The sequence below is a fragment of the Hippopotamus amphibius genome, chromosome 1 (genome assembly GCF_030028045.1).
Source record: "Hippopotamus amphibius kiboko isolate mHipAmp2 chromosome 1, mHipAmp2.hap2, whole genome shotgun sequence".
In the NCBI taxonomy this organism is placed as follows: domain Eukaryota; kingdom Metazoa; phylum Chordata; class Mammalia; order Artiodactyla; family Hippopotamidae; genus Hippopotamus; species Hippopotamus amphibius.
The window spans coordinates 221,288,641-221,302,785 of record NC_080186.1 but is presented as its reverse complement, the minus strand read 5'-3'; the positions used below and the strand labels follow the sequence as shown (position 1 = coordinate 221,302,785).

The window sequence follows — 14,145 nt, the reverse complement described above, 5'->3', positions numbered from 1 at the left end:
AGTACGTCTGCCCTACCACGTGTTTGCTTTATGCCATAACTTAGAAACCTGTGCCATGATTTTTTATTAGACAAATTTTAGTACCTCTGTTTTAGAGATCAAGAACGTTTTTTAAAACAGGATTAATATTTTAAACCCCATCTTCTTTCCCCTCTCTTTTTAAATAATTGAAGGACTGAATATTCCTGCTGGAGAAGAATTTAAAGACTGAATCATTAAGTGTTCCTAGCAAACTAATGAGAACTAGTGTAAAAAACAGAGAAAATTGTACTCTATAGAAAAAGATTTCAAGATCTAGCAACATTTTAGACAAGAATATAGAAAATGGAAAACAATACTATCTTGCAAATCTAGATTTAGTCAAGAGATCTTAAGTTCTATTTAATTTCAAAATATGTAATTATTTGCCCTTTAAAATATTTGTGTTCTTCCCTGTGCGTTTTATTTAAGGTTTTGAGATATTTGGCAAAACATATGACTAAAATTTTTAATTTTTGTTCCCATTTTTAGTGGATCAAAATATTTAAACATGCAGTTGCTGGCTGTATCATTTCACTCTTGTGGTTTTTTGGCCTCACTCTTTGTGGACCACTAAGGTAAATTGAAATGCATATTTTGAGTGTTTATATTTCTTCATTTTGAATATTAGTTTTGTGCCATTACATTTTGTGTCAGATATTTGTGTCTCTTATGTACAAATGCTTCTTTCACTTGCATAGCGTTGGGTACAACTCGATGAGTATATATATATTGAGGACCTGTTTAATTTGTGGATTAGTTCTTTGGTGACTACCATTAATGTATTGTCCATGATCTGTCATAGATATTTTAGTCGTTAGAGTCCAAACAGTTTCAGAAAAATTTTAGCCTAAGTGACTTTTATTACTCGCTTGTGATCCTTTTAGCAGCTGATTTTAGAAATGAAAAGTCGAAAATGGTAAATAAAATCAACCAATAAGGAGGAGAGCAAAATCTTTAAAAAATGCTTCCCCCCCCACCTACCCACCAACTCTGAAGATCCTCTAGTACCCACAGAAAATGCTTGAAAGATATGGTTATAAACAAATGTCTGGGGAATATTGTGCCATTCATCAGGTTAAAGATGAGTTAGCTGTCATTTCATATTCCCTTAAGTCTGTATAGATCTTTTTATGTAAATTGGTCGGTTCAGGGAGGGAGAAATGCTATTCCTATTAAATTGTGTGGCCCCCTAAAGGGGGGGCCTTTATATTATATTATATAATTATATTATAATTCCTATAATAGGAATTATAACAGGTGCAACTGTGCATAAGCCTTCTTTTAATATTTGTCTCAAAATTATAAGAAAAAGTGCCTTGCACAGGGGTATATGGGGACAAGAAGTAAGGAGTAGGATGAAGGGTGTTCTACAGAATCTCAGGATGGTGGAGTGGACAGAGTAGAAAGTGATCAGTGGGAAATGTTCTGTGAAGAGTCTTTTCTCCTCTCCCAGGCAATAGAACAGCTCCGGGTTTGGCTCCTTTTGGCTTGTGTACCCTGTACTTTGTCAGAGGAGGAATATGTGTAATTCCAATGTCATATCTGTGTCCGCAACAGCATCCTGGAGTGGTGCGAAAGCTGGCTGGAATTTCTCAGCTCGGGGAAAGCCTTTTCAGTTTATGCTTGGATATGATTGAGTGGTTGTTTCTTACTCATGAAGTGATCTTTTGGTCTGTTTGTTACCAAATCACTTTCCCTGTGTGTTAGGATAGGGAAGGAAGGGAGAAAGTTGTTAAATTCTTGCTTGGCTCCTTACTTCGTCATCTACTTCTACCACCAGCTCCTCTACCAACACTGCCCCTCTCATTCTTTTACTGAAATCATCGTTCAGTTTCTTGATTACAAAGACTCCTTTGGTGTTTCATAGCCTGTCTTATTTTCAGTTAGTATCATTCTGCTGATATATTTATTTTTTTAAATTGTAATCTCCCAAATATTAACAGAACTAAAATAATCACTGTTGTGTTCTCATTACACATTTTTTAGTAAGGAGGGAAAATGAAAATTTTTTTAATGAGCAGCTGAAAATTTGTTACTGTGTAGATCTATAAGTTCCTTTTGGTCAGCAATAATGCTTTTAATTTTTTTGATATTTCATACATATAAAAGAGTAAATATAAATAAATATGAACATTCATACATTCTCCTAAATAAAACCTTACCAATTCCTTTGGTCCACTGTGTGTCCCCTTCCTCATTGTATCCCCCTCTCCCTGTACCATTGGATGTAACCAGCATCTTAAGTTTTGATTTTCATTCTCTTGGTTTTCTTTATAGTTTTACCATATATGTACATATTTCTCTTTTGCAAGTTTTTTACTTTATGTAAATAGAATTACATTGCATGTATTTTTGTGCAATATACTTTTTCCATTCAGTGTTAGGTTTGAGATTTGCCCATTTGGATGCATGTAGAGTGTGTGAGTGTGTGTGTTTGTGTGTGTGTGTGTGTGTAGTGCATTCACTTTTGTTACTTTTTTGAAATATAGTTCACATACCATAAAATTCACTCTTTTTGTCTTAGTCCATTTTAGCTGCTATAACAAAAATACCATGGGCTGGGTGACTTATAAAAAATACAGATTTGTTTCTCATGGTTTTAGAGGCTAGGAAGGCCAAGATCAAGGTGAAGCAGATTCAGTGTGTGATGAGAGACCACTTCCTGGTTCATAGACAGCTGTCTTGTCTCTTCACTGTAATCTCACATAGTGGAAGGGGCAAGCCAGCTGTCTGTGGTCTCTTTTATAAAGGCAGTAATTCCATTCGTGAGGGTTTCACCCTCGTAACCTAAGTACCTCTCACAGGTATTCCTTACCTCCTAATACCATAACATTTGGGATTGAGTTTAACATATGAATGGGGGAGAGAGGGGGACACATACATTCAGTCTGTAGCACTTTTATTAAAGTGTACAATTCTGTATTTCTTAGTATAATCATAGAATTTTTACCACTGTATAATAGTCCTTTGAATGGATATACTCTAAATTATATTATCCGTTCTGTCAGTGGGTCTTTAGGTTGTTTCCAGGTTTGGGCTACTGTAAACGATGCTGGTATCTTATGAGGGTTTCCTGTACATATACACAAGAAATCTGTATGATTTTATCCTACAAATAGTAGTATTATATGTTTGTAGCTTCAACTTTCCTGAGATAGATAATACCAGAATGTTTTCTGAAGCAGCTATACATGTTTATTTTTCCCATAATGTTTTATGAAGTCAAGGGAAAGAAAGATTTTCTTCTCCATTAATCTAGTTGAATTCATGGTTCCTGATAAAGATCAGATATATGTCATGAATGATAATGTTTTATTTTCGTAGGACTTTGCTGCTATTCGAGCACAGTGATATTGTTGTCATCTCACTGCTCAGTGTTTTGTTCACTAGTTCTGGAGGAGGACCAGCAAAGGTAGAATTTTCCATTATTCGTTACTTGAAAATTGAGAGTATACATGTAAAATATTATTCAAGGCTATAAAATAGTATCCTTTACCATTTAAAAGAATGCAGAGGCTTTTTTTTTTTAATTAATTTATTTATTTATTGGCTGTGTTGGGTCTTTGTTGCTGTGCGGACTTTCTCTAGTTGCGCAAGCGGGGGCTGCTCTTCGTTGCAATGTGCAGGCTTCTCAGTGCGGTGGCTTCTCTTGTTACGCAGCACAGGCTCTAGGTGTGCGGGCTTCAGTAGTTGCAGCATGGCAGGCTCAGTATTTGTGGCGCTCGGGCTTAGTTGCTCCGCGGCATGTGGGATCCTCCTGGACCAGAGATTGAACCCGTGTCCCCTGCATTGGCAGGCAGATTCTTAACCACTGCACCACCAGGCAAGTCCCTGCAGAGGCTTTCTTTGCTAATTATAAATTTTTCTCACAAACATTTTATTTTTTACTTTTTATTTTGAAATCATTATATATTCCTAGGAAGCTGCAAATATAGTATAGAGAAGTCCTTGTGCCCTTCACTCAGTTTCAATAGTAACTTCTTACCCAGCTCAAGTATACAATCAAAACCAGGAAATTGACATTATACAATTGATAGACCTTATTCAGATTTCACCAGCTTTACATACACTTGTGTGTGTGTGTGTGTGTGTGTGTAGATTTGTGTATTCATTACCACAATCAAGATATAGGACTGATTGATCACCACAATCATTTCCTTCATATTATACCCAATCCCTCCCCTACCTCATTCTTAGCTCCTATACATCATTTTTGGAAAATACGTCCCTAAGAACTTGTTATATTTAAAGTCTGATGAACATTTTACCAACAAGGCAACCCTATTCGCCTTACATAATTTAAGTATTAATCTCTTTGTAGTAAATGTATCACAATATGCAATTATAAATTCTTACAGCTACAATACTTTTATTTACCAAATTAAATGCTTCCTATGCATGATACATTGTCCTTGTTACAGAGGAAAGGAGAAATAAAGGCAAATAAGGTATAATAGTCTCTTTCCTGAAAGAGGCTTTCGGGCCAAGTAATGGAGGCAGGTGAATACAATAGAGTGAACAGAGTAACATGCCAAGTAGAGCAGAGTGAGTTTACCCAGCCTGTAGATTTCAAATTGGATCCATGGGTATTAAAGTATATGTCACTATTTAATCTTTTCCCCTTACTCACAGAGTACTCCAAAATAAATGTCAAGTGGATTGAAGATTTTTGTGGTTTAAAAAAAAAGATATTTGTAAAAACATAGAGTAAAATATTAGATGGATAATTTATATGCAGAGAAGAACTTTCTGAACATAAAAGCAGTAAAAAAAAAAAATCACAAAGAGAAAACCCAGTACATTTGGGTTTCTAACGTACTGGGTTTTGTTTTTTTTTTAAATAAATTTATTTATTATTTATTTTATTGGCTGCATTGGGTCTTTTTTGCTGTGCGTGGGCTTTCTTTTAGTTGCGGTGAGTGGGGGCTGCTCTTCGTTGTGGTGTGCGGGCCCCTCATTGCCGTGGCTTCTCTTGTTGTGGAGCACGGGCTCTAGGTGGGTGGGCTTCAGTAGTTGCAGCACATGGGCTCAATAGTTGTGGCTCACGGGCTTAGTTGCTCCTCTGCATGTGGGATCTTCCTGGAGCAGGGATCGAACCCATGTCCCCTGCATTGGCAGGTGGATTCTTAACCACTGCATCACCTAGGAAGCCCTAACATACTGGGTTTAGAGGCTTTATAATGGTTACAAGCCTCTATGTAATAGAAATCATTGTGCAGGGACTTCCCTGGCGATGGTTAAGGCTTTATGCTTCCACTGCAGGGGACAGGGGTTCGATCCCTGGTAGGGGAACTAAAATCCTGCATGCTGCATGGCATGGCCAAATAAATAAATAAATAAATATATTTAAAATTTTAAAAGAAAAGAAATTATTGTGCAAATAAGCTAGCAATGGTAACAAATTGCCACAAATAAAAGTTTTATATTTTTTTGAAAAATATACTCAGGTCACTCAAGTAGTAGAAAAATGCTGAAAATGCTCAACAGAAATGAGCAAAGGACAGAGAAAGACAACTCACAAAAGAAGTACAAATAAACAAAAGTTTTTACTGCATTAACCAGAAATGAGAGTATACATCTTACGTATCCTCTCATTAGTGTCAATAATGAATCTGGGCATCTAACCAGGACTGTGATTTTTTTTTTTTCTTAGTTCTGACTTCGAAGCACTACAAAATTCTCAGTTGCCCTCTTTGCTGACAAAGGATTAAGTTATATTCTCCATGTTTGAGTATTATTAATGTTACCACATCCTGATTCAATGAAAATTAAGAAGTTTTAAATTATGTGGTTTATGTATAGTGACTTTTGTCAAAATACCCACTGCACTAATAAAGAATTTATCAAGTGCAGTGGTTATCATGTAATGAATAAAATAGGATCCTCATTTTTCACTTATAATTTTTATTTTATGGAAGTGTCTGGTATTATACTTATTTGTTAAGTAAATAGTGTATAATAATGCTATTTAGATTGCTTCTATACTAAAAATTCTGAAGTATTTGCATAAACCTGGTTAGTATATCCTTTCTATAGTTTTCATTTGTCAAAATCCTTTCCCTGGAATGAGAACATATGAAATGTATCGTTTTTAAGTGCCTTATATCTTTACTAGATATTAGAGATGAGTTCGCTGATTTTCTTGACATGCCCTCTTAGTTCTTTTTCCCTAGAAGAGTGGTAACTACGAGGGTGAGTCAAAAATTATCCACACTGTGGCTGTAGAATTTATTTTAATTAACTTTTAGAAAAGATAAATACATCATTTTTCGACATAATCTCCTTGCTTTTCAATACACTTTGTCCATCTGTCAACAAGCTTTAGTATTCCCTCATTAAAAAATGTTTTAGGCTGAGCTTCAAGCCACGAATACACCACTTTCTTCACATCTTCACATGGATGGGCGTCCAGCTCCTTCTTGATGGCTAACACTTGTGTGACCTTCCTTGAACTTCTCTATCCATTCATACACACTTCTTTGCGACAAAACACTTTCTCCATACTGTGTACAAAGTCTTCGATAAATAAAGGCACTAGGTACACCCTCAGACCACAAAAAACAAATCACTGCATGCTGCTCTTCTTTCATGCAAATCACAAGTGGGGCATCCATTTTTTCTTGCACCACAGTTACAAATGAACTGATGTAACACGTTCAAACCTGCACAGCAGTGACTGGGGAGACAGTAGCCTTGAACGGAAAGTGCTGACAAGACAGTGTAGCCAACGGAAGTTTTAATATAACTGGAGTGTGGATAATTTTTGACTCACCCTCGTAGAATACTGACATTATTGTAAATCAGCTGTCTTCTCTATTACTTACATGTTGTAGAGTAAAATAAGCCACTGCTAATTATTCCTTAGCTACTTGGACTTTACAAACAGAAGCAAAGTTAACACTCAAGGAGCTTAGTTCTGTGAACATCCACCAGTTTGCGCATGATAACATGGCTGTGCACATTAACAAAGAGACAGTTGAAGCTGTCATTATCATGTGTCTTAAGTGCCTTTAAAATATCCTGCAGAATTTGTTGGAGCTCTTTACTTTTGTATCTTACTGTTAATGCTATAAATTTATATTGTATAGTATAAGGACTTTAATGTCAGATGTTATTTTTCTTTAAATATTTATTTGAAAAATTTTTTCTTTAGCATTTGTATAGTCATGGTCTTAAAAATCAACACTTGAAAAAGCCATTCTTGGTATCATTCTCTTCATTTTCAGACAAGGGGCGCTGCTTTTTTCATTATTGCTGTGATCTGCCTATTGCTGTTCGACAATGATGATCTCATGGCTAAAATGGCTGAACACCGTATCCTTTTGCAAAAGAGTTTTTTAGTCTTGCAGAAAAATAGAAGACTGGCAGAATGGGAAATGAAGAGTCAGTGAAGTAAACTGATAGATCATGAATGAAACTTTCATAGATTAATGTAGGTATTCTAAATCAGTATCCAAATAGTAAATAAATTCATACTAAATTAAATATTTTATAGCATGTCAGTATCTTTTACAGCACACTACGTTTTCAGAAACTTAGGGACAATGAGAGAATATTTTAGAATGTTGTGGTGCTAAAAATATATATATGTGATTTACCACTCAACAAAATCAATCTGTTTGCTCCCTTGAAATTTAACAATTTAAATGCTCCCTTTAGAAGTCAATGGCAGTTATTAAATATAAACTTTTTTGAGATTAAATGAAAAACCTTTGGCATCTTCTTGCCTGAAATAAGAAGTTCAAATTCTTTAATCTGGTATTCACTCTGTTGCTCTAAATTATTATTTCCAACTCAGCCCCCACTCTTCTCTTACATAAACCCAACTTTCCAATTCATTTTCCTCTGCTCACATGCCTCGTACTTTCCTATCCACGTACCTTTGCCCACTCCCTTTAGCAGGACTCAGAACAGCAGTTTTGATTCTTCTGGTTACTGATGCTGCCCTAAAACTTATCAGTTAACTAATGTCAGTTTACTTGGTTACAGTGAGAGAGGATGGCGTGACTTCGCAAAAGTCCAGGTTGATTGTTTGACAACTGTTGCCCACCCTACCCTCTTTTGCTTGCTGTTTGCTTTGCTGAGGCTTACATGGTCAGTGACTTAGAAACAGATTTGAGAATGACTTTTACATGGCATTTCAAAAGGTCAACCTTAAATTGGGTAGGAGTGGTCTAAGGAGGTTCCTTGCTCTTGTCACTGTGTTCTAGTATATACGCATATGTCTTTTGGAGGTTAAGTGCTAAAACTGAACAACTATGCCCTAAGCACTATTTATAATTGCTTTGGAGACAACAAAAGAAGTGTATATAGGCCATTCTAATTTATAAAGAATGTCCCGAAATTAAATTTTTAATTATTTTCTTTTGTTTTTAAGGGAAACATATTGTTGAGGATAGTCAGGTTTGGGGCCCTCAGACTATTGTATAGTCAACCCAAAATAATGTGGCTAAAATTCCAGGAGGACTTCAGGATTCAAAGAGTTAATATTTGGAATTTTTTTCCTTTACTCCAACTCACTTAGCTGAAGGACATCATGACAGTGCTCTAACTCACATGCTTTACACAGCCATTGCCTTCTTAGGCGTGGCAGATCACAAGGTATGTTCTTTTCTTTGTTCTTAATGTGATCAAGAGATTGTGAAAAGTTACAGCAACTATAACTTTAAAAGTGCATTTAAAATAAGTTATCAGTAATTTACAATACTGCCAGCCATTTCAGTAGTTCAGTAATTTGGGTTATGGAAAGAACATGTTAGTTCCATTTCTTTAAATATTATGTATTTAAGGCTTGAGTATTGGATTGTGTGTTTCTAATGAGACTTATCTACTTTTACTCACAGGGTGGAGTATTGTTGCTAGTACTGGCTTTGTGTTGTAAAGTTGGTTTTCATACAGCTTCCAGAAAACTCTCTATAGATGTTGGTGGAGCCAAACGTCTTCAAGCTTTATCCCATCTTGTTTCTGTGCTTCTCTTATGCCCTTGGGTCATTGTCCTTTCTGTGACAACTGAGGTAAGAGCAAGAATTTATTGGTAATAAGTAAAATAAATTGCTGTTACTTATAGATTTTAGTTCAGTACACTGTATTTTATCAATATTTCAATTTGATGTTACAAGTGGCTTAAATTTTCTTTATAGTTTTTGAAAATTTTTTAGAGTTAATTGTTTATGTTAGAAAATACAGATCAAGTACTGTTACATTTATATACCCCTCCCATTCCTGTGGCCCAAAGGAATCAGTTAAATACTACTAATAATATTAATAATAATTTAATACATACCCACAAACCCAAGGATTGTGTATCACCAAGTACTTAGGAAATTATTAAACAATAATGCTTCTTTGAATACTTGGGGGAATACTAGGAAGATGTGCCAATATCTTACAACTCATATTTTGGCATTTTACAAATCATATTGAATCATGGGAATACAGAAAGGGGTTTATACATAAAGGGGTTAAGTAAAACATAGGTTGTGAACTTTATACCCATATGATATTAACAATTTTTTCTTTTTCTTAATTTCTAGAGTAAAGTCGAGTCTTGGTTTTCTCTCATTATGCCTTTCACAACGGTTATTTTTTTTGTTATGATCCTGGATTTCTATGTCGATTCCATTTGTTCAGTCAAAATGGAAGTTTCCAAATGTGCCCGTTACGGGTCCTTTCCCATTTTTATTAGTGCTCTACTTTTTGGAAATTTTTGGACGCATCCAATAACAGACCAGCTTCGGGCTATGAACAAAGCAGCACACCAGGAGAGCACAGAACACGTCCTTTCTGGAGGAGTGGTAGTGAGCGCTGTATTCTTCATTTTGTGTAAGCATGTTTACCCTTAGCAAATTTCTTCTTATGGATTCTGATGTCCAGTCATTTACTTAATTTGGGAATTTGTTCAGTGCTTACATTTAGTGCTGATAGATACTATAATGGGTTTTGGTAGGTTAAACTTTTTAATCTTTTGTAAAATATTCTTTTTTTCTCTTTTTTGTTGTTTTTAGCTGCCAACATCTTATCAGCTCCTTCTAAGAGAGGACAGAAAGGTACCCTAATTGGATATTCTCCTGAAGGAACTCCTCTTTATAACTTCATGGGTGATGCTTTTCAGCATAGCTCCCAGTCGATCCCTAGGTTTATTAAGGAATCACTAAAACAGATTCTTGAGGAGAATGACTCTAGGCAGATCTTTTACTTCTTGTGCTTGAATCTGGTAAGAGTTTTAAATATTAGTGGTATATCTTAAAAGCTTAATTTTTTTAGTGTTGACAGTTCTAGTATAATTGTAGTAATTCCTAAATAATTTTACTAATTAGAGATGAGCTAAAGTTGTATTTTCTCTAAGTAGTAGAAAGATTACAGGATACAGGATCATATTCTACTTAAGCAAACAACTTTTGAGGTATTTTAGAAATGTCAGTATAGTGTGCTGTTGCTTTTTTGGCTGCGTTGGGTCTTTGTTGCTGTGCGCAGGCTTTCTCTAGCTGTAGCAAGCGAGGGCTGCTCTTCATTGTGGTGTAGTGTGCTATTTCAAATCAGTAGTTATGGTAGCTTATAAATATTTTTATATACTCCTTATAGGATCTCACTCTTGACCAGGTTGCTAACATTTTGTAGTCTAGCTTATTGAGTTCTACAGACATATAAATAAAACTATCTCCATTTAAATAATTTATAAGATGAACATGTCTGATTTAACTTGATTCCTTACAGTTTATATGAAACAAGGTTTCTTGTATGAGAATCAGTTAAATAATGAAAAAGGCAGTATAACTTCAAGTAAGCTTTGGGTAATTAAGGGTTAAAATCCTTATGATTAAATTTCTCTTGAAACAGTATTTCCCAACACACTCCTCCCCTGTTTTTTTTTTTTTTTTTTTCTTTTGAATGTGTTTTAGCTTTTTACCTTTGTGGAATTATTCTATGGCGTGTTGACCAATAGTCTGGGTCTGATCTCAGATGGATTTCACATGCTCTTTGACTGCTCTGCTTTGGTCATGGGACTTTTTGCAGCCCTGATGAGTAGATGGAAAGCAACTCGGATTTTCTCCTATGGGTAGGTACGCTGACTCTCAAGGCTTGCAGCAAATTCCATTTTATGGAATAAAATTTTACTATTGATACTTGTAATACAAATGTAACTTTTCAGAGCTTCATTTTTCTTTAAAGTAGATAAGAGGAAACAAACCAAGCACTTGATGTATACTGAATGGCAGTAAGCTTAAGACTGTACTCCCTGACAAATCCCTCTCATAGGTAGGTAGCAAAACTCAGTTAAATAGTGAGCTATTTGGCCAACAGTGCTTCTTTGAGGTAATGGAATGTGCATGGTCATTCACATCTTTGCTGTTAGAGAATTCAGAATTCAAAGTGGCTATGCATGCAGTATCCTTTCACTAAGTGAATCGCTCAGTTCAGCGAATATTAGAATCCCTGATTTGTGCAAGGTATTTTGATAAGACCTATTGTAAATAGGTTAATAAATTCAGCTCTTATTTTTAGCTGTTTATATTTTGAAAGATGGATGAGCCAAAAATACAAAAAAATTTGTTACATAGCCAAATCTCTGTTCTATGACAGAGAGAGAACATCAAAGACTTACAGGAGAGAGAAATAACGTCTTGCTAAGAAATTAGGACAGGCTTTGTGTAAGAGGGGACATTGAAGAAAGACTTTGATAAATATATAAAATTTCAACAAATATATATGAATGGAAAGAATCTTCTAGCATTGGTATGATATTTTATATTAAAACCTTGGCAGTTTTCTATTCTTAATATTTGTGTAGCTGAAAATCTGGACTCATTTCCTCATTTGTAACATAATAATGTTTATACTTTAAAAATATTTGTCATTTTTCTTTTCTAAAAATATATTCTACATTTTTAGGTATGGCCGAATAGAAATTCTCTCTGGATTTATTAATGGGCTTTTTCTAGTGGTAATAGCTTTTTTTGTGTTTATGGAGTCAGTGGCTAGATTAATTGATCCTCCGGAATTAGACACACACATGCTAACAGTAAGTCTTTTCATTTTCCTGTTTGAATTTCTTCTCATACCGATACAGCTTTTTCCCTGCTAAAGTTTAACTACTTGTAGTTACTGACCTAGGAAGGTTTTATTTTTATTTTATTTTTTTATTTAAATCAACATAACTTCCTATCTTGCCATTTACATTCACAGTGCTGACTCTTCAAATTTAATAACTATGCTTTGCTCTAATATGCTAGTAGTCAAATTATTAGGTGACATTCTGAAACATACAGTTTTTTTTCTGCCTTATTAAATGTTTTTGTTTGAAGACATGTTTTTAAATACCTGAGGAAATTTGCAAAGGCTTTACTCTAGATTAAATCACTGCTGTGGCAACTTTTAATGTTCTGCCTGTTCCTCCAAACCTTTGCGTGTGCTGTTTCTTGTAGTTCTCATGCCCTTCCCTCACGTCTGCCCTTTTAGCCTTTGCTTCTAATGGTCGCCTCTGGTGGGATACTTTCCCTTAATCCCTCTCTTCCCATCTCAAAGTGTGTTAGATTTCCCTTTCTGAATATTCCCCACCGTATCTTGTGCAATCTTCTTATGATTTAAAACTGTTGTTTAATTTGTCATTCTTCCACAGTTAAGATGTAAGTGTCTTTAGGACCTGAATTGTGTATATTAACTCAAGTTCTAGCCCCTGGCTTGTAGTAGGAAGTCAGCTATTGACTGGAAGTCAGCTATTGTTTTCTTGTTTGTTTGTTTTTTAATTTTTATTGTAATATAGTTGATTTACAGTGCTGTGTTAGTTTCAAGTCTACAGCAAAGTGATTCAGTTATACATATGTATATAAGTATATATATTCTTTTTTTACATTCGGTTGGCTATTAATGGTTGAATGACTAAAAGCAATTACGAATCTTGGTGGAAGCATGTATTAAATGTTTTTGGATTGTAGTTTGGAAATATATTTTGGATTTTTAAATGCTCATATCCTTTGTTAATATTTACTACAGAAATATTCACACAAGGATGTAGGGGTTCACCAGTCATTGTACCATTGTTTGTAATGGTGGGAAAAAAAACACAGTGTTCACCCAATGAAAGGACTAGTTAAATAAATTTGGCATTCATAATAGAATACTATGCAGCTACTAAAAAAAGAATGAGGTATACCAATATATACTGGCATGAAAAATATTTACAAGATGTGCTAAGTGAAAAACTTACAAGACAGTATTAAATATGATCCTATTACTGGTTTTAAGAAAGGTGTATATGTATGAATATTAGTATTATGCATAGAAAATACACCATCCTCTTAGGAGTGACTAACTTTTAGGGGGTAGAATTATAGGGGTCTTTCACTTTCTATGTTATTTTTTTTTAATTCTGATGAAATGTAGAAAAATGAAGTATTTCTCAATAGAGTAGGAGTATTTATGAGGTAACGAAGTCTGTAAGGAGTATTTTATTTCATTCAAAATTCATTAACAATTTTTGGGATCATAAAGCTGACTGAAATTTTTAAATCTGACAGGCAGATGGTCTGAGTCATGGGAAAAAGTAAATAAGCTCCATACATGTTTACTACAGAAAAATCTCTTCTCTTACTACCTTTGATAATTAATTTAAACGATCGGTTCCCTTATTTTTATATGTTCTTTTTGTAAAACAAATGGATTTCTCTAAAGGAGAAATTGTAGATGTATTTAAATTAAATAGTGTCCTGGGCTACTATTCAAAATCATTTTGTAAGAGGGGATAATCAAGTGTAAGTAACTTTGTTTATCCTTTGGGGTGTTTTTATGGCACCATTAAGCCAAGGTAATCCCATTTACTTTGTTTTTTTAATAATGCTTTTCCATTGTACTTTTTTTACTTTGGGAAATTTTACTATAGTTAGGACACAGTAAGACTATATTTATTTGGAATCCACGTTAGTAAATTACAGTCATTGCCTTTTAAAGTATTGAAATTTAGCTAGTAATATAAATGAGATTTCAGGTACAGTGTATACTTGCTCTAGTAAGCAGTACTTTCAAACTCTTTATTTAAATAAACAAAACAAAACTTTAGCATCATTTATTTATTCATAAACCCTGAATCAAGTACATTTTTTTTCTTAATCATTTAATTAAAGCAAATCT

The 14,145-nt window shown here is 34.5% G+C and overlaps 1 protein-coding gene across 3 annotated transcripts in view; it reads left to right on the top strand.

Annotated features, from left to right (window-relative positions):
- The window catches only part of SLC30A5 (solute carrier family 30 member 5), a 28,801-nt gene that overhangs the window by 10,772 nt on the left and 3,884 nt on the right, over nt 1-14,145 (top strand). The window contains exons 4-12 of one of the 3 annotated variants that reach the window (XM_057741936.1): nt 511-596; nt 3,346-3,433; nt 7,248-7,335; nt 8,546-8,622; nt 8,865-9,035; nt 9,555-9,843; nt 10,026-10,234; nt 10,920-11,077; nt 11,911-12,040. In XM_057741936.1, the coding sequence (XP_057597919.1) occupies nt 511-596; nt 3,346-3,433; nt 7,248-7,335; nt 8,546-8,622; nt 8,865-9,035; nt 9,555-9,843; nt 10,026-10,234; nt 10,920-11,077; nt 11,911-12,040 (1,296 nt within the window). The remainder of the gene's footprint in view (nt 1-510; nt 597-3,345; nt 3,434-7,247; nt 7,336-8,545; nt 8,623-8,864; nt 9,036-9,554; nt 9,844-10,025; nt 10,235-10,919; nt 11,078-11,910; nt 12,041-14,145) is intronic. The other 2 variants (XM_057741946.1, XM_057741955.1) reach the window with 2 other exon arrangements.